This window comes from Coregonus clupeaformis, chromosome 17, assembly GCF_020615455.1.
Source record: "Coregonus clupeaformis isolate EN_2021a chromosome 17, ASM2061545v1, whole genome shotgun sequence".
NCBI lineage: Eukaryota > Metazoa > Chordata > Actinopteri > Salmoniformes > Salmonidae > Coregonus > Coregonus clupeaformis.
This window is the reverse complement of record NC_059208.1, coordinates 45,919,846-45,947,521: the sequence shown is the minus strand read 5'-3', so window position 1 is coordinate 45,947,521 and position 27,676 is coordinate 45,919,846. Positions and strand designations below refer to the sequence as shown.

Here is a 27,676-nt window from a genome sequence, read left to right as displayed (position 1 = left end):
CTGGCTTATTGTGAGGTCAATAACTGATAAATAAGACTACACCATGGGCAAGAAACATATTGTTTTTAATCGAATCAATTATAGAGTAGCAAGCTATCAAAATTGACCTCCAGTCCTCCTCATCTTCGTGCTCTCCTCAATCTGAACAGAAAATATGCTATAGCAGTGGTCACCAACGTTTTCTGACTTAAGATCTCATTCGCAGTCAAGAAGCAAGCTGAGATCTACCGCTCAGAATTTTTTTTAAACATGACGTAAAAAAATGAAACATTAACATAATAAAAACTGTTCTGTAGGAATGATGTGTGTAGTAGGCCTAATACATTATCACAGCATATTGGTTATATGCCTGGCCTACCAATATTGTTATTCTCAGACCATATTATATTTCAAAACTCGAGCTTTGATAACAAAATCGATCAGTTTGTGTAGCACTTTCGAGGCACAGCTGAGCATAAATTGAAATAATTTGCTTTTTTATTTTTACTGGACTGATGGTACCTGCATCTGATGGTCATGGTGCTTTCACGACAACTGGGAACTCTGATAAAAACGATGTCAAATCATGACGTCAGCGATCTTCAGGTTGAAAAGTCGGCGCTGTAGAAAGATGCCAGAGTTTCCAACTTGGAATTCCGAGTGGATGACCTTTTAAAACGTTTTTTCCCCCCGAGTTCCCAGTTGTCTTGAATGCGCTTAAGTCGGAGATTTCCGAGTTTCCAGTTGTTTTGAACATGGCATTAGCAGCGGAGGGAGAGAGAGAGAGCAGCAGAGGGTCCGCCTCTCACCGTCACTGCTCTCGCCTTCCTTTCCTCTGGTGAGACTGACCAGAGTGAGGGGACAATGTCTTCTACCTGATGGCGAAACTCGAGTCGCACCGCATCTGCCTCATGCACAAATTCATGTTGTTCCTATGACCAGAGAAAGTGAAATATTCCTCGATATTAAAATCGTCACGACGAACTGCTAACAAAAACAGTGTTGACAGTGCTTAATAAAAACTTAGACATGAACTCATTCATAAAAACGTTGATGTATTCTTTGACAGTCTCTCTCTGGTCATGGTTTTGCAAGTTATGAAATCTCATGTAGTCTAGTAGGCCTATCAAACTTCGCTGTGGCCGGGGTTGTGGAACCTGAAGGAACAGTGATTTGAGCTATCCGATTGGCCAGCGCAGTAGGCGAACTACATTTAGCTATAGATCTCCTGGTCAGACAAATGAACTGGTTCAAAATGGGAACACTTTCTGTACCCGGTGCGCAGGGCTTCTGAATCAAGTGCACCTACCGCCAACTGCGCAACAAGCCTTTATCGTTGGCTTTTCTACAGAAATGTTTGGTGATCGAATAGGAATGCTTGATCCGCAAGAGCAGAGCAGGCAGGACTAGCCATTGCAGTGTGTAATGCAGCATAGTTTTATTTACACCATCAGCTATCTTAAAAATAACTTTGCTCTGTGCTTCTCCAAGCATGCACTTTGTAGCCTATAGATACTTTTATTGCGACCACACTAAATAGCCTACAGGCACACTTCATATTGCGCACCCAGCTGATCATTAGAGATGAGTGGCGGCATCGGGCACACGTCGATATATAGCCTAATAAGCAACTAATTCTAAAACGGAGGAATATAGAAATTTCATCAATTACATGACCCTCCCCTAGACTCGATTTAAAAAATAAAATAAAAAATAAAAACCTCCCCTTGACAAATTTATAAAAACCTCTTAGGCTTCACTCCCCCCTATCTGAGATACCTACTGCAACCCTCATCCTCCACATACAAAACCCGTTCTGCCAGTCACATTCTGTTAAAGGTCCCCAAAGCACACACATCCCTGGGTCGCTCCTCTTTTCAGTTCGCTGAAGTTAGCGACTGGAACGAGCTGCAAAAAACACTCAAACTGGACAGTTTGATCTTCATTCAAAGACTGAATCATGGACATTCTTATTGACACTTGTGGCTGCTTCGCGTGAAGGTAGAGACACCATTGTTGTCTCTACCTTCTTGCCCTTTGTGCTGTTGTCTGTGCCCAATAATGTTTGTACCATGCTTTGTGCTGCTGCCATGTTGTGTTGTTGTCTTCGGTCTCTCTTTATGTAGTGTTGTGGTGTCTCACGTCGTGATGTGTGTTTTGTCCTATATTTTTAATCCCAGCCCCCGCAGGAGGGAGGCCTTTTGGTAGGCCGTCATTGTAAATAAGAATTTGTTAACTGACTTGCCTAGTTAAATAATATTTTTTTTTTGAAAAAGCATGACCCTCCCCCAGTTTCATCCAGGTAGCTTACTCATTATGTAGCCTACATTTTGATCCATCACTAATAGCTAGCTTTCTAAAGTATAACGTTAACTCCATGAAAAACAGTCGCAGCCTGCATCTTATTAAAACTATCCAACAAAACAAAGTTAGGCTATTAGCTAGGCCAAATTCACTTGTAACTACTTGGATACTGTTTTTCGGTGATACGACGGGAGAGTTAACCTATTAGTGAAAGACCAAGTTAATTACTGTTTGAACAATGAATCAATTAATTAAACGACTGCAAAGTAATGAGTTAATTTATTCCTCACCGTAATCATCCGCTGACTCACGCTTGTCATCCATAACGAACCTGCTTTCACGAGCATCAAACTCTAAACTAGCAATTTGTTTACGGATAAGGTCAAACACGCTTTTAGGGAATTGATGCGTGAGTTTGCACAGTTTCGAGACAAGTGATAAAGTTGATTGACAAATTAGATAGTTGAAGACAGAACAATCACGTGTAGCGGTTGAGGTGAATCAGCCAATGAGAGTCCTCAACGAGCCGAACAGACCCGAGTAGGGAGATTCCATTGATCAGAACACCTGGGAACAGAACGCAACAGGCCTAGGGACCTACACTACTACACAGGTGTGGTGTAAATGTCAGCACCCTTGTTGTGGTAATGCTATGCATGAACTAGCTCCATAATATGAAAACAAAATGAAATTCAGATAATTATTGTAAAAAAAAAAAATCTACACTGATATGGCCAGCCAGTTCCTCTATCAATTCAGAGACAAGACACCCTTCAAACGTTTGCTGGCATTCAAGGCAATGGTGATGGGTCTAACAGATGTATTAGTATTTTTATCTAGGGGGTATGCAGGGACCTTATGGCTAGCTTATGTTGAAACGTGTTACTCATATGGGGGGTCAGTTCTACAGCTGTAAAGTGCAAATATGGTAGGCCTACAATAATGTGTTTGTGATGCTGTAGTAGTAACATGTCACCCACGAGAGGGAGCTCAGCTCCATGGACTCCAACCCAGTTACTGTAACTGGCTACCCAACACCACTTAATTCCCTTCACATCTCTATAATATATAGTTACATGATTCACAAAGAATCAAGTACAGCAAGCACTAGCAGCAACACCAATACCTCTTCCTTTCTCTCCCCTTCCCCAGTGAATCAGCCCAGTACAGATTCTGTAGCTTCAGGGAGGTATGTGGCGACTGGGATGTAACACCATAGTCAAACAGCAGAGGGCGGAGTGCACAGCATCACCCAGCCAGCAACACTCCATCCATGTATTACACGATAAACCCTCCCATTCTCCCCCCTGCCTCTCCCTGAAATGTACTGTGCACACTTACACACTCCTCCTCTAGGATGTAAAAGCATTGGATTGGTGTAGACTGAAGGAGTGTCTGTCTAGAATAGTACCTGCCTACACCATTCTAATCCTCTCAGATCTACTAAAATGGTTAGGCACTAGGAGGTAGGGGCTAATGATTTGAGATTTAGGGTGTCAGAGATATATTTGTCTGTTCTATATGTGATATTTCTATTTTATCTGAACTATACAGAGCTCGCAACACCATTAGTCCCCTCATGTTCCACCCCCCTACCCACCCCATACCCTCAGCCAATAAAATCACAGATGACAGTGTGTTAACCAATGAGGTCTTTTATTTGGAACAGAGTGGCAAATTAGTGGCAGGGCCGTGGCGCAGAGGTCCGCCTCCCGGCACCCAGCAGCCAATGACAGAAACAGCCTTAAAAAATGCAAATGTATAAAAACAGGATGGGTAACAGCAAACAGTGTGGTGTGGCCTTCCACCAACTTGGCACACACACACTCGCACACACACACACACTCGCACACACACCTCTCTTATTTGGCTATGCAGACTTATATGGGTACAAACACACGTTAACAGTTGGAAGGTAAGTTTAGAAAAGACAGTTCAGGTCAGTTCTGTCTGTGATGTCAGTCAGTCCTGCTACAGACAAACAGACCGTGAGTGACAGATTGTGTGTGAAAAAGCAGACTAGCCCCACATTTAGCAATGAACAGGACCTACACACACGTCTACACAAGAGTCAGATGTGAAATAAGAGGGAGGTGTTCACTGCTTAAAAAAGAGGGGGCAAAGCAGGTGAGGTGTACACACACACAGGGGTAGGGGTACAGGTGTGACTACCTGACTATGGAAGAGCGTCAGAACTGCTGGAGCAGGTAAAATACACACCTGCCCACAGTACATTCCTCTCAGAACACACCCCTCACACACACACACACAGACTAGTATAGTTTAACTCCCATGCAGTTGTTCTACAGTACTGAATATATTAGAAGCTACTAGTCCAGTCGTACTGGTGTGTTGGTTATTGTTACAATCTTAGATAGAAAGCACAGCCCCCACCCCAACTCCTGTCCCCACACCTACCGATGGACAACTTCTACTTGAAGAGTCACTTTCAGCATCGTAAGCCCCTCCCTCACAGTCCCAAAGATCAGCCCACCCCCAAACAGACAGCCAATGGAAGTGAAAGAGCGAGCATGCAGGGGATTGGATGGATACTCACTTATGCCTTTACACAACGGACCAAACTCTAACCAACCAGCAACTGATCGATCACTTATTAATAACGTACTGAAACCACCTTGTGTGATGAGAATGATGATAATGTTTAGTGGGTGATATGATTTATATATATATATATTTAGTCAATGAAGCGCAGGTGATATATTTGTGTGTGAGCGTGCTTGCATGTGCGTGTGTATATACGCTTAAGTGTGTGAGCGCGTACTTGTGTGTGTGTGTGTGTGTTGAGAGCACAGCTCCACAGATTGACGTGATATAGAAATGGTGATCATGCGAATGGTTAGTGACAACGACAGAAAAAGTTTTTCAAACAATGATATTTACATATAAACCTTTGAGACCGCTAAATACACATCTTCTCGTTCGTTCGAGTATTATTATCATTATTATTTACCAACCAGCCCAGAACATTGATATATTATTGATTATTACTATCCATAACTAATCACCTTTGTGTTAGCATACAGCACCAGGGTCATATTCATTGACACACAACGGAAAACGTTGTAAAACTTTTGCAATGGAATACGGAAATTAGCATTTATTGGACAAGTCCAGGTAGTCCCTCCCCCTGTTTGTCTGTTTTCTTCGTTTGGTGCCTAATGAATACGACCCAGGGATGTAGTGGAGGGTAAACACTCGTAATCTGTTGTTTAAACACCCCTTTACTTGGTGAACAGTGTATACACAACTACTACGATCAGGTAGCGTTGTTAGCATTAGCTAACGTTTATGTTACCCCAGCGGTTTGTTTACCCACCATTTTATTTACCACTATATCCCTGGTTAGAATCCCTTGCTAACTACCAGTGAATGTTGCCACAACGTTGTCCTGAGGTTGTCAGAGCGTTGTGGGAGGGTTCCCCTACTCCGATTGGCCAAGCACAGAGAGAGGGGTCCAAGCCGTGTGTGTGTGTGTGTGTGTGTGAGAGAGAGAGAGTGAGCACCAGGACGATGGAAGGCACTACAATAGAGACCTTTCCTCTAACCTTTGACCCCAGTGTCTGTGTGGCCAATCAGATGACACCCTCTCCTTCCTCCTCTGTCTCTCTCCCTTCTTCTCCCCCATCCCTCTTTCTCTTGGCTCATTCGCTTCGTGGAACAGACACTAGAGTATTGTGCTGGAACACTGGATAAGAGCTTGTGTTTTTACAAAATAATCAGTTCATTACATCATCAGAACAATAATCATAATATCAATAACAACATTTACTTAAAAAAACTAAAACATTTGTGTGTATCATGTGTTTATGTATTTTTTTTTCAAACTGTTCTTTTTATTTTATTTATATTTTTTAAAGAAATTTCTGAGTCCACGGAGAGACGGGCACTCTCAGGAACAACTGGCATGGAGGACAGGAGCATAGGAGAGAAGAGAGGGGGGGAAGGATGGGAAGGAGAGGTGAAGCGACAGGATGGGAAGGGAGCTGGAGTGATAAACATCTCTCTCTCTCTCTCTGTGTTATGCGTAGAACTCCTCCTGTTTGTCAGCTTTCTGGTAGGTGACAGTGGCCTGCTTGGGTTCCTCCAGCGTGTAGCTGCCTTCATCCTTCTTCTTCATCCTGTACACCAGCAGCATGACCAGGAACGCTGCGAACAGGGCCCCCACCACGCCTCCCACTATCACCGCTGTGGAGGGAGAGATAGAGGAAGGGATGGCGAGGAGAGGGTGGGAGAGACAGAGCGGGAGGAAGGGAGAGAGAGAAAGAAAGAGGGTGGGGGAAACAGAGAGAGAGACATATGGTCAAACAATGTAGAACTCATTCTGAATAGGACAAAAGATTCAGAACACACAGAGACACATACACTAATGCCATGCAAGTGGTTGAAGTGGGCTAGTGCTGACCACTGGTATACAGACCACTGGTGTCTCTAATTTTCTACTGCTTATATATGCCTACTGGAGAATAGGGAATCTAAATAGATTAAAATATAATACAATAACCCCGGTACGGTAAATTGAATGAGTTTAGTGAGTACCGGCATCTTCAAGTACCACTTTAAGCACTGCAGGCAATGCTAACATATGATCTGACATCTGTAATTATCATCTATCATACCCAAAGCTGTGTGTTGTTACATAGTACACGCTAACATCATGTGTCATGACTGTCCCTACATATTAAGATCCTGTGTCACTAAGACACACAAATCATGTGTGGGCTACTGTTCCTACACACACTACAACACACTAACAGCATGTGTGTCCAGGGCACAGACACACTAAGGACACAGTTAGCCTGCTTTGACTCCTGCTCTTTACCGATCACCACGAAGTCAGCGAAAACCACCGCCAGCAGGCAAGCAATCAGAATGGCTGGGGGAGAGACAGACAGCCAATCAGAATAAAGACAGAACGGTTACGCCCCGTCAGAAGAATACGGCGAGAAAGAGAGAGATGGAGTGAGATATACTAGAAGAGGGAAAGGTTTGCTATGGGTGGTTTAATTTTTCAGACAGATCGACAGACAGTGTTAAATAAGTGTGTGTGTCCTCACCTATCAGAACCTCCTTCCTCTCCAGGATGTTCTTCTGAGGAAGTTGAGCGGCAGAACTTCCTGTGTTAATTGTGTTGCCAATCAGATCAGGTTCTGCCCCAGTCTCCATGCCACGGCCACGCCCAACAACCTCGTTGCCCTGGCGACGGTCCTCCTCCCGGATCTCAAAGTCTCCACTGGGTCCATTAACCCCTAACTCATTATTCTGAGAGAGAGAGAGAGAGCCAGAGAGAGAGAGAGAGAGAGAGAGAGAGAGAGAGAGAGAGAGAGAGAGAGAGAGAGAGAGAGAGAGAGAGAGAGAGAGAGAGAGAGAGAGAGAGAGAGAGAGAGAGAGAGAGAGAGCCAGAGAGAGAGAGAGAGAGAGAGAGAGAGAGAGCCAGAGAAAGAGAGAGAGAGAGAGCGCAAAATAAAGAAAGGTGGCAAGAGTGAGAGAGAGAGAGAAACACACAATTACCATGTCAGTTCACTCAACACATCAGATAGAGAACCCAAATAAATGTCACATTGTCTCCAGAAGCTGTGGAGTGTTTCAGTCTATTTAGCTGGATGATAATCATGTAATTAATCATTAACGATCCTACTAACGAGGACCACCTGCATCTCTCACTCCACGTGATGGATAAATACACACAGGATACACACAAACACACACCATTGTCGTAGAAGGCTGCTGTGGGCGTGTGCTCATCTCTGTGGGCGCGGCTTTAGTAGGCGTGGTCACCAGAACCCTGGGCTTGAAGGGGGCGGAGCTAGACCTCTCAGTTAAGGCTGGGCCAGTCGTAATGGGTGGAGCTGTTGTCTCTGGGAGGGGTGTGGTCTCTGTCTCTGCAGTGGTCACTTCTTCCTCTTCTTCTTCTTCCGTAGTGGTCTCCATAGGCATACTGGTGGTGGGGTCTGGGGACAGGTAGACATCCTCGTCCTCTTCTGTGGTGACCAGGTCCTCCACACCACTAGAGGGTGCCGCGCTCTCCGCCAGAGGCGTCGCTGTGCTGGTGGTCACCATGGGAACAGCCGCAGCGCCGTGGGGTGAGATGGTAGTCTGGGCGGCTCTCGCTCTTTCTCTTTCACGTTCTCTTTCTCGTTCCCTCTCTATTTCCCGTTGCCTCTCTCTTTCTCGTTCTCTCTCCCTCTCCTTTTCTCTCTCCCTCTCTCTTTCCCTCTCTCGCTCTCGTTCTCTCTCCCGCTCCATCTCCCTTACTCTCTCTCTTTCCCTCTCCCTCCCTCTCTCCCACTCTACCCCACTCTCCCCCTCTCCCTCAGTGGGTAGTGGGGTGGGGAGAGCGTCAGGGTTGGGATTGGGCTCGGCTGCAGGTGGGGCCGAGGGGGCGGGGCCAGTGGCCTGGGTGGTGGAAAGGGGGAGGGGCTCCTCAGTGGTGAAAGACACACCCACCGCTGTAGGGTTGACCTTCATCTCTGGAACTATGGAGAGAAAGAAAGAGGGAAGGAGAGGGATTCATTGTTAAACTAAATATGAACAAAAAATGTATCAGAGTGAGAGGAAACGAGAGAGGAAGAGCGAGAAACAGAGATAGAATGGCTAAATACAGTCATAGAAGCTAATCTGAAACAAACAAAGGCCTCTTACAACAAGAGTTATGGAGGTAATTCTACACACACACACACACACACACACACGCACACGCATTAATCAAACACGGGAACGGGACACAGAAACCGAACACACATACGTAAACTAAACACACACACAATGGCCTGTCTGCATTAGATCATCTGATCTGCTGTCTGTAATCAGATTACAGTAAATAAAATCACTTAATCTGGGTGAAGGCCTGGCTACTGGGAGGGTGTGTGCGCGCGTTCAGTCTGAGTGTGTGTGTTCAGTTCCTGTGTTTGGTTAATGCACGGCGTGTACGTGTGTGTTTATGTGCATGTAGTCCCTGTGTTTAGTTTGACCTCAGATTTGGGGTTGGGAGTCAGAGCTGCAGATTTATAGTGGCATGCGAAAGTATTCACCCCCTTGGTATTTTTCCTATTTTGTTGCCTTACAACCTGGAATTAAAATGGATTTTTGGGGGGTTTGTATCATTTGATTTACACAACATGCCTACCACTTTGAAGATGCAAAATATTTTTTATTGTGAAACAAACAAGAAATAAGACTAAAAAACAGAACACTTGCATAACTATTCACCCCCCAAAGTCAATACTTTGTAGAGACACCTTTTACCTCAATTACAGCTGCAAGTCTCTTGGGGTATATGTCTCTATAAGCTTGGCACATCTAGCCACTGGGATTTTTGCCCATTCTTCAAGGCAAAACTGCTCCAGCTCCTTCAAGTTGGATGGGTTCCGCTGGTGTACAAAATCTTTAAGTCATACCACAGATTCTCAATTGGATTGAGGTCTGGGCTTTGAATAGGCCATTCCAAGTTTTTAAATGTTTCCCCTTAAACCACTCGAGTGTTGCTTTAGCAGTATGCTTAGGGTCATTGTCCTGCTGGAAGGTGAACCTCCGTCCCAGTCTCAAATCTCTGGAAGACTGAAACAGGTTTCCCTCAAGAATTTCCCTGTATTTAGCGCCATCCATCATTCCTTCAATTCTGACCAGTTTCCCAGTCCCTGCTGATGAAAAACATCCCCACAGCATGATGCTGCCACCACCATTCTTCACTGTGGGGATGGTGTTCTCGGGGTGATAAGAGGTGTTGGGTTTGCGCCAGACATAGCGTTTTCCTTGATGGCCAAAAAGCTCAATTTTAGTCTCATCTGACCAGAGTACCTTCTCCCGTATGTTTGTGGAGTCTCCCACATGCATTTTGGCGAACACCAAACGTGTTAGCTTATTTTTTTCTTTAAGCAATGGCTTTTTTTCTGGCCACTCTTCCTTAAAGCCCAGCTCCGTGGAGTGTACAGCTTAAAGTGGTCCTATGGACAGATCCTCCAATCTCCGCTGTTGGGCTTTGCAGCTCCTTCAGGGTTATCTTTGGTCTCTTTGTTGCCTCTCTGATTAATGCCCTCCTTGCCTGGTCCGTGAGTTTTGGTGGGCGGCCCTCTCTTGGCAGGTTTGTTGTGGTGCCATATTCTTTCAATTTTTTAATAATGGATTTAATGGTGCTCCGTGGGATGTTCAAAGTTTCGGATAACCCTGATCTGTACTTCTCCACAACTTTGTCCTTGACCTGTTTGGAGAGCTCCTTGGTCTTCATGGTGCCGCTTGCTTGGTGGTGCCCCTTGCTTAGTGGTGTTGCAGACTCTGGGGCCTTTCAGAACAGGTGTATATATACTGAGATCATGTGACATATCATGTGACACTTAAATAAAGTCCAACTGTGTGCAATCTAACTAATTATGTGACTTCTGAAGGTAATTGGTTGCACCAGATCTTATTTAGGGGCTTCATAGCAAAGGGGGTGAATACATATGCACGCACCACTTTTCCGTTATTGAATTTTTTTCATTTCACTTCACCAATTTGGACTATTTTGTGTATGTCCATTACATGAAATCCAAATAAAAATCCATTTAAATTACAGGTTGTAATGCAACAAAATAGGACAAACGCCAGGGGGATGAATACTTTTGCAAGGCACTGTAAACACAGCAGCTGTCACCTCTTAAACCAACAGGCTGCAGAGAATGTTCACACACACACAATCTAACATAGGCATGTTTGAACGTGTTGGCGGCCTATGTACACACACACACACACTACACACTCACAGCCAGATCCGGAGCCTGAGAAGAGGTCTTCATCATCATAGAACTCATCTCTAGAAGAACCTTCTGTATCCCAGGTCTGACCCTGGAGAGAGAAAGAAAAGAGAGAGAGGTTATTTTCTAGACAGACGCTCTGTTTGTTTATTTTGTCCATTTCATCAATCATAGAAAACGTAGTTAGATGACAGACTACTTTCAAAATTATAAAGCCAGAGAGAGAACCTATCCATTAGTAAAAAAGAAGATGAGAGATACACACAGAGAGAGAGAGAGAGAGAGAGAGAGAGAGAGAGAGAGAGAGAGAGAGAGAGAACTAGAAAAGAGAAGAGAAGAGAAGAGAAGAGAAGAGAAAAGAAGAGAGAGATGGACCATTAGCTTCCATTAACAGTCTCACGAGAGACTGCCAGACTGAGTTCTATTGAGTTTTATAACTGACCACTATTGAGTTGAGTATAAGTACTATTGTAGTGTCTAAACCAAAGCTGAAAGTTTGGCAGGCCAACGTTGTTTTTAGCTCTATAATGGCTTAGAGATGAGAAGAGTTGTTTGTTGGTAATCTCAATAAGTGGATGTGGGATACATAACAATGTGTGTCATACTTTTAAACAGCCCAGAAAACACTGTTTCACATGAGAGTTACATACAGTCAGAAAAAAAGCAAACGATGAGAGGGACGTTTCAATACCAGCATAAAACCATAAACACCACAGCCATAGTACACCACAATAATCCAGGTAGATAACATTAGAACGGCTCATCTACATTTTGAAACAAACTGGGATTCAAACAAACGCAGATAAACAAGCTGTGCACTGTGTTTGACTTTTAACTGGGATTTACGCTACTGTCTGGTCCTGTGGTCGTGCTGTGATAACCTAGCGACCCCAGGCTTAGGTCAAGAGAAAGGTGACAGGATCAGGGTGAGCTCCCGCCGGCCTGAATGTCCTCACATCCACCATCTCTGACCTTCCCCAAAACGGTTAAGTCCCTTACGGCTGAGGACATGTTACATATGGGGTGACTTGGAGAGATGTGGGGTGGTTCAGGGTAGATACGGTAGGTTCAGGGTAGATACGGTAGTTTCAGGGTAGATACGGTAGGTTCAGGGTAGATACGGTAGGTTCAGGGTAGATACGGTAGGTTTTGTTTGGATAATTACTGTAGTACTATCAGCTAGCTGCCTACTGTTTACTATAAACTGTTGTGTTAACAGTCATCATATCTTATCTTAAAGTCAACCTCTGGCTGGCAGGCAGGCAGGAAGGAAGAAACACAGACAGACAGACAGACAGTGCCAGGTAGCTACTGTAATCCCACTGCTCTCTCTGCCTCCAGGAAACACAAAGGAAACTTGATGCCACTGAAAGCAAATTAAACCATCATGGAATGTAGAAACTAGAAACCTGACCTCAGTGTGGCACTTCTTGCTTCACTATGGACAGTACTAGAACCAAACTCAACTGGAACCCTATTCACTCCATAGTGCACTACTTATGGCACCCTATTCCCTGTATATTGTCCTACATTTGGTCAGAAGTAGTGTTATTTCCTCTATAGTGCACTACTTCTGATGCACTGTGTTTTACTTATAGTAGTAGTGCACTAGAGGGAATAGATTTTCTCTGAGCGATTAGTGCTTTTTGAGGTCGGTTTGGGTTAATAAAAAAGTATCTTGTTTTTTCAATGTAGTTTTTGATACTTTTTTAAACATGAAATGCATTAGGAAATAATGACTTTAAAGTGATTTGAGATTTTTAATGGAAATTCCAAAGCCACAAATAGTGAACATTCAAATGCCAAAATATTGAAAACATTCCATTGTCTCTGTCAGGTCCACATTGGGTAGACATCAATAGAAAGAGGAAATTACTATGAAAAATGAAATATTTCAGTTGTGTATACGTATTTCTTCATTTTTATTTGATGACCTTTTAATTTTTTATTCCTTAAAGTCATCATCTCATCTCAGCCAGCCAGACAACCATCTAACATTATCTCTGTGCTCCCCATACTGTACTGTCTTTGAGTCATCCTATTTAGCTAGGCTAGTTGCTGCCTAAGTACGCTGCAGAGCTGTCTGACAAAATCTTTTGACTAGTTCTTCAAAGTACATAGTAATTCGCATTCTTGAATGTATGCCCTAACTTCTACAACTATCAATCGGGCAGAGCTACCTCACCAACGGTCTCTAACCCTCGTCTGTACATTCCTCTCTTATGCAGTCTGTGTGTAGGCTATCCTTCTCTGTCCAAGCCGGGAAGAACAGGTGCAATGGATTATGGTCATTGTAGTTAATAACCATGTTTCTGCGCTGAACTAGGTTGCATATTTGCCTAATGGAAACTCCCAGCGTCCCACATACAGTAGTTCTTGATTTAATTTATCTCGTGAATGATTTGATTTCTCTAGAGAAACGGCGTGCTGAGCTCACAAAAAAAAAGAACTAAATGGAATTCAACTAATTGAACCGACGTTGGTCAATTAGTTGTTTAATAACTCAGCACTAGCTCTGAGAGATAGAACTAAAATATATAACTATAAGAGATTGAAAGAGAATGTAGTAGTGTAGGTTGAAATTAAAGTTCTTTAGAAATTGGAAAACTACTAAATGTTGTTTTGATTCTCTTAGCAGGTCTGTAGAGAAACAACATTCATATGGGCGTCTGGAAGTCTGAAAGTAGGTAGTCTGAAAGTAGGTAGTCTGAGAGTAGGTAGTCTGAAAGTAGGTAGTCTGAAAGTAGGTAGTCTGAAAGTAGACTGAACCTTTCTTTTATTGCAGGGTCGCGGCTACTGTTACGAGCAAACCCAACGATCAGCCAGCATTTTAAAGTGCTGAAAAGACATCTCAAACCGTTCATGGTGGCAGTGTGTGTGTGTGTGTGTGTGTGTGTGTGCGCGTCTATAGCAAGGATTGGTTTTACAATGAGGCCCGTTGCTAGGAGCAACCTCTGCCTTTTACAGAAATTCCCATATCCCACAGTGAGGCAACCACACACACACACACACACAACTGTAACTAAATAGGCAGGAGTTATGTAACACCAATAAACAACCCAAAAACAAGTTAAAAACAGACTGTTTCTCTCCTTCAGCTCTCTCGCCCTTCATCGCTCTCCCTTTATCTTTCCTTTCATCTGTTTTTCTCCCTTATCTATCCCTCCTTCTCCCTTTATCTCTCTCTCCCACACCCTCTCTCTCAATCTTTCTCTGATTGTTATTGGAGCTGTGTCAACAACCCCCTCCTTCCTCTCCTCCCATCCCCGCATCTTTCCCCTCCTCCTCAGGCTAGCTGGGAGACTGTCCCTTGAAGAAGCCTCTCACATACCACCCCTGATTACACACACACACACACACACACAAGCAGAACACAGATGCACTGTGTCTCACGCCTGCTTTGTTTTCCTCTGTGATCAGTCTGAGTAAGCATGTAGGTTATGTCTGTGTTTGTTTATGATGTGTATGAGAGAGAGAGAGAACAGAGAGAGATGCATGTCTATATAATTGTTTATATATGTATCCTCTATGTTTATCCTTCTACAGTAATGTCTCTCCATCCGGAGGGTAAATATATATGAGCACATATTACAAATGTAAATGTATGGTGTGACCTACTTCTGGAGTGTGTTACTCTGTGTGTAATGACTGTGTGTGTGTGTGTATGTACATACGTGTGTCTGTGCTCGTATAAACAAGCGTGTGTGTGTGTATATGTGTGTGTAATCACAGGGTTTGTTTGTGGTGTGTGTGTGTGTGTGTGTAAGTGTGTTATGTGATTTTGGGTGGCGATTACAGCAGAGGCTGCAGTTTGTCTGCACACAGACAATCAGGAAAGTCAGCTAAAAACAGAAGGACATATACGCTACACAACGCAGGGTAGTTAACACACCACTGTGAGAGCTGGACACGCATGCATACAATGCATTATGATGCAGTTATAATGAATGTACGACTTGTCATGAGCATGTATGACGTTCTTATAATGTCTTATAAATATATCTTGAAGTGTAACAAATACAGTGGGGGAAAAAAGTATTTAGTCAGCCACCAATTGTGCAAGTTCTCCCACTTAAAAAGATGAGAGAGGCCTGTAATTTTCATCATAGGTACACGTCAACTATGACAGACAAAATGAGAAAAAGAATCCAGAAAATCATATTGTAGGATTTTTTATGAATTTATTTGCGAATTATGGTGGAAAATAAGTATTTGGTCAATGACAAAAGTTTCTCAATACTTTGTTATATACCCTTTGTTGTCAATGACACAGGTCAAACGTTTTCTGTAAGTCTTCACAAGGTTTTCACACACTGTTGCTGGTATTTTGGCCCATTCCTCCATGCAGATCTCCTCTAGAGCAGTGATGTTTTGGGGCTGTCGCTGGGCAACACAGACTTTCAACTCCCTCCAAAGATTTTCTATGGGGTTGAGATCTGGAGACTGGCTAGGCCACTCCAAGACCTTGAAATGCTTCTTACGAAGCCACTCCTTTGTTGCCCGGGCGGTGTGTTTGGGATCATTGTCATGCTGAAAGACCCAGCCACGTTTCATCTTCAATGCCCTTGCTGATGGAAGGAGGTTTTCACTCAAAATCTCACGATACATGGCCCCATTCATTCTTTCCTTTACATGGATCAGTCATCCTGGTCCCTTTGCAGAAAAACAGCCCCAAAGCATGATGTTTCCACCCCCATGCGTCACAGTAGGTATGGTGTTCTTTGGATGCAACTCAGCATTCTTTGTCCTCCAAACACGACGAGTTGAGTTTTTACCAAAAAGTTCTATTTTGGTTTCATCTGACAATATGACATTCTCCCAATCCTCTTCTGGATCATCCAAATGCACTCTAGCAAACTTCAGACGGGCCTGGACATGTACTGGCTTAAGCAGGGGGACACGTCTGGCACTGCAGGATTTGAGTCCCTGGCGGCGTAGTGTGCTACTGATGGTAGGCTTTGTTACTTTGGTCCCAGCTCTCTGCAGGTCATTCACTAGGTCCCCCCGTGTGGTTCTGGGATTTTTGCTCACCGTTCTTGTGATCATTTTGACCCCACGGGGTAAGATCTTGCGTAGAGCCCCAGATCGAGGGAGATTATCAGTGGTCTTGTATGTCTTCCATTTCCTAATAATTGCTCCCACAGTTGATTTCTTCAAACCAAGCTGCTTACCTATTGCAGATTCAGTCTTCCCAGCCTGGTGCAGGTCTACAATTTTGTTTCTGGTGTCCTTTGACAGCTCTTTGGTCTTGGCCATAGTGGAGTTTGGAGTGTGACTGTTTGAGGTTGTGGACAGGTGTCTTTTATACTGATAACGAGTGGAGGACAGAGGAGCCTCTTAAAGAAGAAGTTACAGGTCTGTGAGAGCCAGAAATCTTGCTTGTTTGTAGGTAACCAAATACTTATTTTCCACCATAATTTGCAAATAAATTCATTAAAAATCCTACAATGTGATTTTTTTTTTCTCATTTTGTCTGTCATAGTTGACGTGTACCTATGATGAAAATTACAGGCCTCTCTCATCTTTTTAAGTGGGAGAACTTGCACAATTGGTGGCTGACTAAATACTTTTTTCCCCCACTGTATGTTAAAAGCATGATGAGAAAAGTAAAGTGTGCCAGCTAACTCCTGGGTTGTTACATACAAGTCAGTCTTTGTTTCAAGTCAAACTTATGGTGTTCTTTCAGAATGTTTAGGAAAGTTAGCTGGCTAACTCTCATCCTGTTTTGTGACATAGTTCTACCCCTCTTGACTCAGTAAACCCACCCTTATTCAATGAGCTGTAATGTGTAGATTGTAGCAGATAGAACTGTAGTGTATAGAGCAGAAATTCGACATGCCAGTGAATCATATCCGTTCTACACAACACATTTCTATCTGGCCATTTGGTTCCATGACGTTGCACCCTCCAGTCTAGAATAAGCCATTTTGTTTTTGAAGTTAACTGTGGTTATAAATTGCTGTCTGAATGACGTGTTATTTTATGTCCAGACTTTTCCGGTCGTGGCTGTTTTCCAGTGTGTGTGTTTATGCGTGCGTGTGTGTGTGCGTGCGTGTGTGTTTTTCTGGTTTCTAACAGGTAGATCCTGCTAGGTCAACCAGCCCCCAAGCTCTCTCTCACAGAGACAGGGAGCTAAACTGTGATTCACCTCAAAATAAATATGAGCTCTCCATAACACACAGTCTGCTACACAGAACTAGGGGCTAGTGCATCTATGTCAATACTTTGCATATGTGTGAACTCAATAACTGTTGACGTGCACAACTGTTGTCCGGTCCCAGCTCAAGCCTATTATTTTGTGTTCCTGATAACTGCATGCTCTGGTTTAGTGCTTTATGATTGCCTCAAGCCATTGTGTTTATAGGTGTAGTAATATGGTGACTCCGGTCGTCAGTCGAGCGATGTTTCCTCCGACACATTGGTGTGGCTGACATCCGGGTTAAGCGAACAGTGTGATAAAAAGTAGGCGGCCAGGAGGGTCATGTTTCGGAGGACGCATGACTCGACCTTCGCCTCTCCCGAGCCCATTGAGGAGTTGCAGAGATGAGCCAAGGGACCTAAAACAGGGTATAAAATATGCTTGTGGCCATACCACGCTGAACATGCCTGCTCAGGGTCGGGCCTGGTTAGTATTGGGACGGGAGACCGCCTGGGATTACCAGGTGTCGTAAGCTAAAAATAAATAAAACACTAATATATATTTTGATTAGATAGGTATTCAACCCCCTGAGTCAGGGGTGCAACTTTCACTGGGGACATGTCCCCCCCACATTCTGAAATTGCATTTTTGTCCCCGCCAGTTTTATCATTGGAATGTGACACAAAAACGGGGCAACTGTGTGCTTTAGGACCATGCGGACGCCTCCGAGCAGTCGGGTAGGCTGTTTGGAGTGTTTATCCGATTGGATTAAAAAAAAATCAAGGCAAAGGGTGGCTACTTTGAATAATCTCAAATATATATATCTTCTTTGGTTACTACATGATTCCATGTGTTATTTCATAGTTTTGATGTCTTCACTATTATTCTACAATGTAGAAAATAGTAAAAATTAAGAAAAACCCTTGAATGAGTAGGTTAGTCCAAACTTTTGACTGGTACTGTATGTATGTGTATATTATATATATATATATATATATATATATATATATATATATATATATATATATATATATATATATATATATATATATATATATATATATATATATATATCCCCCCACTTCTAAAACCAAAGTTGCGCCCCTGCCCTGAGTCAACACGTTAGAATCCCCTTTGGCAGCAATTACAGCTGTCAGTCTTTCTGGGTAAGTCTAAGAGCTTTGTAAACCTGGATTGTACAATATTTCCCCATTATTCTTTTTTAAAATTCTTCAAGCGCTGTCAAGTTGGTTGTTGATCATTGCTAGACTGTCATTTTCAAGTCTTGCCATAGATGTTCAAGCTGATTTAAGTCAAAACTGTAACTAGGCCACTCAGGAACATTTAATGTCATCTTGGTAAGTAACTCCAGTGTATAATTGGCCTTGCGTTTTAGGTTATTGTCCTGCTGAAAGGTGAATTTGTCTCCCAGTGTCTGGTGTAAAGCAGACTGATCTAGGTTTTCCTCTAGGACTTTGCCTGTGCTTAACTCTATTCCTTTTATTTCTATCCTAAAAAACTCCCTAGTCCTTGCCGATGACAAGCATACCCATAACACGATGCAGCTACCACCATGCTTGAAAATATGAAGTGGTACTCAGTGATGTGTTGGATTTACCCCAAACATAATGGTTTGTATTCAGGGCAAAAAGTTCATTTCTTTGCCACATTTTTTGCAGTATTACTTGAATGCCTTATTGCAAATAGGATGCATGTATATTTTTTATTCTGTACAAGCTTCCTTCTTTTCACTCTGTCATTTAGGTTAGTATTGTGGAGTACCTGCAATGTTGTTGATGCATCCTAAGTTTTCTTCTATCACAGCCATTAAACTGTAACTGGTTTAAAATCACCATTGGCCTAATGATGAAAATCCCTGAGCGGTTTCCTTCCTCTCCGTCAACTGAGTTAGGAAGGACGCCTGTATCTTTGTAGTGACTGGGTGTATTGATACATCAACAAAAGTGTAATTAATAACTTCACTATGCTTTAAGGGATATTCAATGTCTGCTTTTTTTTTACCCATCTAGCAATAGGAGCCCTTCTTTGTGAGGCATTGGAAAACCTCCCTGGTCTTTGTCGTAGAATCTGTGCTTGAAATTCGCTGCTCGACTGAGGGACCTTAGAGATAATTGTATGTGTGGGGTACAGAGATGAGGTAGTCATTCAAAAATCATGTGAAACACTATTATTGCCCCCAGAGTTAGTCCATGCATCTTATTATCTGACTTGTTAAGTACATTTTTACTCCTGAACTTATTTAGGCTTGCCATAACAAAGGGGTTGAATACTTATTGACTCAAGACATTTCAGCTTTTCATTTATTTTATTTTATTCTAAAAACATAATTCCACTTTGACATTATGGGATATTGTGTGTAGATCAGTGACACAAAATCTAAATTCAATCAATTTTAAATTCAGGCTGTAACACAACAAAATGTGGAAAAAGTCAAAGGGTGTGAATACTTTCTGAAGGCACTGTATGTGGCCCAAGCGGGAATCAAATCCACAACCTTGGTGTTGCACCATGCTGAGCTTCAGTGAGTGGACTAGCACATTTATAAAAGGTACATTTGCCATATTTTCCTGTGCCCATCACAGACTCAACCCTCTCTCTGCATCCATCTCTCCCCCCTTCCTCTCCTGTCTCAGACAGCTGGTTGACTTGAGTGGCAGCCAGGCTTGGTCAGGAAGTTCGAGAGAGAAAGAATGGGCGGCAGGTAGCCTAGCGGTTAAGACTGTTGGGCCAGTAACCGAAAGGACGCTGGTTCGAATCCCTGAGCCGACTAAGTGAAAAATCTGTCGATGTGCCCAAGGCACTTTACCCTAATTGCTCCTGTAAGTCGCTCTGGATAAGAGCGTCTGCTAAATGGCTAAAAATGTAAAAAGAAAGAGAGGAGGTGTATGTGAGGAGTGTGACAGAGAGATTGGGTTACCAGGTGATGACCTCGTTTAGACACCTGCCACCTTCAGCAGAGATTAACACAGAAACCCTTCGCACGCACACACATACACTTGGCATCGAAACCAAGTTTCAGAGGGACCAGTATCTTAATCCTGTCAAGGTAGAGTTAGGGGACAGAGAGAATCCTGTAACAGCGATGGTAGTTTAACTCGGCATACATAGGTTCAGTTTGCACCTAGCAGGGAGGGCTAGGCGAAGCGAACGTCTGTGCTCGCATACTCTCTGAAGACCTTCGATTGAAAAATGAGAAAAAAGTGGCAATAATACTGTTGTTTGTCCCTCTTGAGCCACTGCAGCAACAACATAGCCAAAAACAGTCTGAATTAATCTAAGATAAATCAAGAAATCGTCATAAACTTTGACGTTTTTGCAGAGGAGATCTTAGTCGTGCAATTTACATCTAACTAAGATGTTTGGTGCAGTATTTCTCAAGTGATAAAATGTGCATGAAAACAAACACTTCACGTTCCCACTGTCACACCCTGGCTCTGGGACTCTATATGTTGAGCCAGGGTGTGTTCATTCTATGTGGTTTATTTCTATGTTGGGGGTTCTAGTTTGTCGTTTTCTATGTTTGCCTTAGTGACTCCCAATCAGAGGCAACGAGTGTCAGCTGTTGGCTGGTTGTCTCTGATTGGGAGCCATATTTAACTGTCTGTTTTTCACTTTGTGTTTGTGGGTTTTTGTTCCGTGTTCGGTCATTGTCACCGTGGACTTCACGAGTCGTTTATTGTTTTGTTTCGTGCTTTAATAAAATTAAGTAACATGTTCGTTCATCACGCTGCGCATTGGTCTACTTCTCTCCCTGACGATCGTGACAGAAAAACCCACCATACTAGGACCAAGCAGCGTGTCCAGGAGCAGGCAGACTGGACATGGGAGGATCGCCGGCCATGGAGTGAGACTGACGAGAGGCAACCTCGGGGGGGCACACGGCATGGACGACGGGGCTGACGGAGGCAAAGGAGGGGCGGATTCTGGAGGCCACCAGGTTACGGATACACCGCCCTGTACGTCCTGTGCGGATGCCTCACACAGAGTGTGTGAGGGTAGGCATTCAGCCAGGACGGGTTGTGGCCGCTCTTCACTCCAGGGCTCCTATCCGTCTCCACAGCCCGGTTCGGCCTGTCCCTGCTCCACGCACCAAGCCTACGGTGTGCGTCGCCAGCCCAGTCCGGCCTGTCCCTGCTCCACGCACCAAGCCTACGGTGTGCGTCGCCAGCCCAGCCCGGCCTGTCCCTGCTCCACGCACCAAGCCTACGGGGTGCGTCGCCAGCCCAGTCCGGCCTGTTCCTGCCACTCGCATCAAGCCTACGGTGTGCGTCGCCAGCCCGGCCCGGCCTGTTCCTGCCACTCGCATCAAGCCTACGGTGTGCGTCGCCAGCCCGGCCCGGCCTGTTCCTGCCACTCGCACCAAGCCTATGGTGCGCGTCGCCAGCCCGGCCCGGCCTGTTCCTGCCACTCGCACCAAGCCAGGGGTGCGAGACGCCAACCCGGCCCGGCCTGTTCCTGCCACTCGCACCAAGCCAGGGGTGCGAGTCGTCAGCCTGGTCCAGAACGTTCCTGCTACTCGCACCAAGCCAGGGGTGCGAGTCGTCAGCCTGGTCCAGCCCGTTCCTGCTACTCGCACCAAGCCAGGGGTGCGAGTCGTCAGTCCGGTGAGGCCCGTTCCGGCTCCACGCACCAAGCCAGGGGTGCGTATCGTCAGCCCGGTCCGGCCCGTTGCTGCTCCACGCACCAAGCCAGGGGTGCGAGTCGTCAGCCTGGTCCAGCCCGTTCCTGCTACTCGCACCAAGCCAGGGGTGCGAGTCGTCAGTCCGGTCCGGTCCATTCCGGCCTCACGCACCAAGCCAGGGGTGCGCGTCGTCAGTCCGGCACAACCCGTGCCTGGGTCATCGGTGCCAAATCAGGTACCGCTCAACTGCTCCACAACGGAGCTGAAGCTAGCCGTTCCTGCTACGTTCAGGTCAGCTCCTGCCAGCGGGGCCAGACCGGACCAGGGGCGCTATGGGGGGATTATTGGAGGGTGGTGGGCAAGGCCGGAGCCAGAACCGCCGCCGAGGAGGTATGCCCACCCAGCCCTCCCCTGTTTTGCTCTTATTGAGGCGCGGTCGCAGTCCGCGCCTTTAGGGGGGGGTACTGTCACACCCTGGCTCTGGGACTCTATATGTTGAGCCAGGGTGTGTTCATTTTATGTGGTTTATTTCTATGTTGGGGGTTCTAGTTTGTCGTTTTCTATGTTTGCCTTAGTGACTCCCAATCAGAGGCAACGAGTGTCAGCTGTTGGCTGGTTGTCTCTGATTGGGAGCCATATTTAACTGTCTGTTTTTCACTTTGTGTTTGTGGGTTTTTGTTCCGTGTTCGGTCATTGTCACCGTGGACTTCACGAGTCATTTATTGTTTTGTTTCGTGCTTTAATAAAATAAAGTAACATGTTCGTTCATCACGCTGCGCATTGGTCTACTTCTCTCCCTGACGATCGTGACACCCACTCCTACTAGGAGTAGTACTGTTGATTTAATCACAGACGAAGGGGCGTAGACTTTGGCTACCGAACTTCGACTTGCCTCAAGAAAAAATGGTGTGTGCACGAACAGCCGGAAAAAACCCTGTTGAAGACCAAAACGAACAAAAACGTAACAAAATGGGCCGCACCCATCTTAGTTTGCAATTGGAGTTTGGCAATGCCTGGTCAGCTCAGGTCACAATACATTTTGGAAGGTCAAACCCATTCAAAAATGTTTCTGAAACAGAAACCAGGCTGGCTAACTGAGGAATCAAACTATCTGACAGACCCAAAGGCAAGGCCTGATAGAAAAACACAAAACTAGAGAACTCATGTTTTTATATATGCCACTTAGCAGACGCTTTTATCCAAAGCGACACACAGCACAGTGGGTGCATGCATTTTTTGTACGTACATGTGATCCCTGTGTGAAGTATAACCCACGACCTTGACGTTGGTAGCGCCAGTCTTACCGAGTCCCAAAATAATAACATATCTGCTTATGTGTAGAATACCACATTTGTCTAAAGAGGAGAGGGTTGGAAAGAGAAAAAAATGAGGGAGATCGAGAGAGGAGGAGGATGGTGAGAGGAGGAGGATGGTGAGAGGAGAGGGCTGGAGGAAGAGAAGAGAGGGATGGTGGTTAGAGGGGTTGAGAGAGAACAAAGCGGGATGGTGATAGGGCTCGAGAGAAAAGAGAGAGGGATGGAGGAAGAGAGGAGAAGGATGGTGAGAGAAAATAGAAGAGCTGCAGCAGTCAGATGTATATCTGTATGTAGGAGCCAGCTGTTACACTAATCCACCAATCCAACAGGATTATAGACCACGTCACGCACACACAGAGAGCGACAGAGAGACAGAGAGACAGACAGAGACAGAGAGACAGCTGCTGTCAGTATGGAATCCTTTTCCATTATACAGTGGGGAAAAAAAGTATTTAGTCAGCCACCAATTGTGCAAGTTCTCCCACTTAAAAAGATGAGAGAGGCCTGTAATTTTCATCATAGGTACACGTCAACTATGACAGACAAATTGAGAAAAGAAATTCCAGAAAATCCCATTGTAGGATTTTTAATGAATTTATTTGCAAATTATGGTGGAAAATAAGTATTTGGTCACCTACAAACAAGCAAGATTTTTGGCTCTCACAGACCTGTAACTTCTTCTTTAAGAGGCTCCTCTGTCCTCCACTCGTTACCTGTATTAATGGCACCTGTTTGAACTTGTTATCAGTATAAAAGACACCTGTCCACAACCTCAAACAGTCACACTCCAAACTCCACAATGGCCAAGACCAAAGAGCTGTCAAAGGACACCAGAAACAAAATTGTAGACTTGCACCAGGCTGGGAAGACTGAATCTGCAATAGGTAAGCAGCTTGGTTTGAAGAAATCAACTGTGGGAGCAATTATTAGGAAATGGAAGACATACAAGACCACTGATAATCTCCCTCAATCTGGGGCTCCACGCAAAATCTCACCCCGTGGGGTCAAAATGATCACAAGAACGGTGAGCAAAAATCCCAGAACCACACGGGGGGACCTAGTGAATGACCTGCAGAGAGCTGGGACCAAAGTAACAAAGCCTACCATCAGTAACACACTACGCCGCCAGGGACTCATATCGTGCAGTGCGAGACGTGTCCCCCTGCTTAAGCCAGTACATGTCCAGGCCCGTCTGAAGTGCATTTGGATGATCCAGAAGAGGATTGGGAGAATGTCATCTGGTCAGATGAAACCAAAATATAACTTTTTGGTAAAAACTCAACTCGTCATGTTTGGAGGACAAAGAATGCTGAGTTGCATCCAAAGAACACCATACCTACTGTGAAGCATGGGGGTGGAAACATCATGCTTTTGGGCTGTTTTTCTGCAAAGGGACCAGGACGACTGATCCGTGTAAAGGAAAGAATGAATGGGGCCATGTATCGTGAGATTTTGAGTGAAAACCTCCTTCCATCAGCAAGGGCATTGAAGATGAAACGTGGCTGGGTCTTTCAGCATGACAATGATCCCAAACACACCGCCCGGGCAACGAAGGAGTGGCTTCGTAAGAAGCATTTCAAGGTCCTGGAGTGGCCTAGCCAGTCTCCAGATCTCAACCCCATAGAAAATCTTTGGAGGGGAGTTGAAAGTCTGTGTTGCCCAGCGACAGCCCCAAAACATCACTGCTCTAGAGGAGATCTGCATGGAGGAATGGGCCAAAATACAAGCAACAGTGTGTGAAAACCTTGTGAAGACTTACAGAAAACGTTTGACCTGTGTCATTGCCAACAAAGGGTATATAACAAAGTATTGAGAAACTTTTGTTATTGACCAAATACTTATTTTCCACCATCATTTGCCAATAAATTCATTAAAAATCCTACAAAGTGATTTTCTGGATTTTTTTTTCTCATTTTGTCTGTCATAGTTGACGTGTACCTATGATGAAAATTACAGGCCTCTCTCATCTTTTTAAGTGGGAGAACTTGCACAATTGGTGGCTGACTAAATACTTTTTTTCCCCACTGTATATGACTTTGTGAAAGATGCATCAGACCGTGTGTTTGTGTGTGATGTCTTACTATGTCCGTCTGCCAACGATGCCCTCAGACATTGCCAGAGTGTGTGTGTGTGTGTGTGAGAGAGATTATAGCCTAGCTGAATGGCTTGTTTCACCAGGCCAGTGGGAAGGCGTGGCTCCTGTGGTCCTCACTGTTCTGGTGTTCCTAAGAAACTTTTCAAAAGGCCTCAAAAATGTGCTTGTGTGTGAGAGAGTACCCCATGGACCAAGCTGCCTTTGTGTGTGTGTGTGTGAGAGAGAGAGTTTGTTTGTGTGTGTGTGTGTGTGTGTGTGTGTGTGTGTGTGTGTGTGTGTGTGTGTGAGAGAGAGTGAGAGAGTGAGAGAGTGAGAGAGAGAGTGAGAGCAAGCGTTTGTGGGGAAGGAGGGTGAAGGACTTATAGCAAGGAAATCAATGGTGACCTTTAAACCTTTGAATAGATTGGCTGGCCAGACGGCAACACACACGTTGATGGGAATCCCATTTGTCTGACATACAGTTATCAGAATCACAAGGGAGACGTATAATAAGACTAATATGATCTATTCATTACAGAAATAATTCAGAAAAGGGATAGGAGGAAGGGAGGACAACAGGGAGAAAAATAAAATAGGGTAAGGAGAGAGAGAGAGTGAAGGGGTAGAGAGAGAGCGAGAGAGAGAGAAGGGGTAGAGAGAGAGAGAAGGGTTAGAGAGAGAGAGAGAGAGAGAGAGAGAGAGAAGGGTTAGAGAGAGAGAGAGAAGGGTTAGAGAGAGAGAGAGAAGGGGTAGAGAGAGAGAGAGAGAGAAGGGGTAGAGCGAGAGAGAGAGAGAAGGGGTAGAGCGAGAGAGAGAGAAGGGGTAGAGCGAGAGAAGGGGTAGAGCGAGAGAAGGGGTAGAGCGAGAGAGAGAGAGAGAGAGAGACAGAGAGAGAGAGAGAGAGAGAGAGAGAGGGGGGGTAGAGAGAGAGAAGGGGTAGAGAGATCGTGAGAGAGAGAGAGAGAGAGAGAGAGAGAAGGGGGAGGTAGATAGAAAGGGAGGTAATTGTTTTTTCTCTGATGCAGGGAAGGAAAATATAATCAGTCCTCTGTAATTCAATCTGTAACAGAAAGAGGCTCCAACGTCTGTGTGTGTGTAGTATAAATGATATATGTGACCTACCTCACACATCCAATACTCAGACACGCATACACACACACCTAGACTAACTGCTCCTGTTGATTGGTGGTTCAGAGACATTTCCACCCAATCAGTCACAATTGTGCCTCACACTGATCCCTATTGGTCAATTAACTTTGAATTCCCATAGCGTACTAAGTTATAACCACTATAACAGGTTATGACTGGGTTAAAATGGTGCTCTTAGGTTAGCAACACTTCTCTTGGTAGTCTCTTAACATGGTTGTGTTAATTTGGCACAATACATGACAAAAATACATGAAACGGAAGAGGTACTATCTCAACATGTCCAATAAGAGACGCTCATTTTCATTTAAAAACGTTTTCCTGTTTAGTGCCTAGAGTCCATGCCGTTGTAAGTACTATTTATGAATGAACAGTCTGTCTTCATGAGGCTTTCAATATTAGCTGCACCTGAACAGATAATACTGAACAAACAATTATCTCTCTCTCTCTCTCGCTCTCTCTAATCATGTCCAGGTTGTTCTGTCCATTCAATCCCTCTCAGCTCTACTAAGCTCTTTAGAAACATCCGTTAACCACCACTATATCTTTCTACTGCTGACACTTCCTACTGTCCCTCTCCTTCTTCCTCTACCTCTCTCTCCCTCCCTCTTCATCTCCTTCTTGCTCTACCTCTCTCTCCCTCCCTCTCAACTTGGCTGCTTCTACCGTCTCTCTCTGAATCTATATGCCCCCTACTCTCTCTCCTTAATGTAGTGCGTCTGGCGAAGGTGAGTCAGTCTGTCCTGACTCAGTATATCATCATTTCACATGACAACTCCGTTCAGTAGGGACACAAGACAATATCAATCACACACACGTCTCTGTGGCCTGGCTCCCTGCTGGTAGAGATTAGGGGTAATCCAGAACTGTTGGGATGAAAGATTAACAATGAATTACCTGCTGCTGGTGAGACAGAAAGAGAGGGAGAGACAGAGAGGTGAGGGTAAGACAGAGAGAGAAAGGGTGAGACAGAGAGAGAGAGGTTGAGACAGAGAGAGAGAGGGTGAGGGTGTGTATCATTCATGTTTGTGTGTGTATGAGAAGCCTGAAACTATCGACAACCTGCACGCATGCAGTGTGTGTGTCACAGGAGGTTGGTGGCACCTTAATTGGGGAGGATGGGCTTGTGGTAATGGCTGGGGCGGTATTAGTGGAATGGTGTCAAATACATTTACGTCATTTAGCAGACGCTCTTATCCAGAGCGAATTACAAATTGGTACATTCACCCTATAACCAGTGGGATAACCACTTTACAATATATATATATATATATATATTTTTTTTTAAGAGGGGGGTAGAAGGATTACTTTATCCTATCCCAGGTATTC

General features: G+C 44.5%; 1 protein-coding gene across 1 annotated transcript in view; it reads right to left on the bottom strand.

Moving 5' to 3' along the window:
- Positions 1-3,922: 3,922 nt before the first annotated feature.
- Positions 3,923-27,676, bottom strand: part of sdc3 (syndecan 3) — a 38,889-nt gene continuing 15,135 nt past the window's right edge. The window contains exons 2-6 of the mRNA XM_045226579.1: positions 11,040-11,121; positions 8,545-8,777; positions 8,011-8,481; positions 7,359-7,563; positions 3,923-6,489 (exon numbers count right to left, since the gene is read on the bottom strand). Of these exons, the coding sequence (XP_045082514.1) occupies positions 6,323-6,489; positions 7,359-7,563; positions 8,011-8,481; positions 8,545-8,777; positions 11,040-11,121 (1,158 nt within the window). The 3' untranslated portion in view covers positions 3,923-6,322. The remainder of the gene's footprint in view (positions 6,490-7,358; positions 7,564-8,010; positions 8,482-8,544; positions 8,778-11,039; positions 11,122-27,676) is intronic.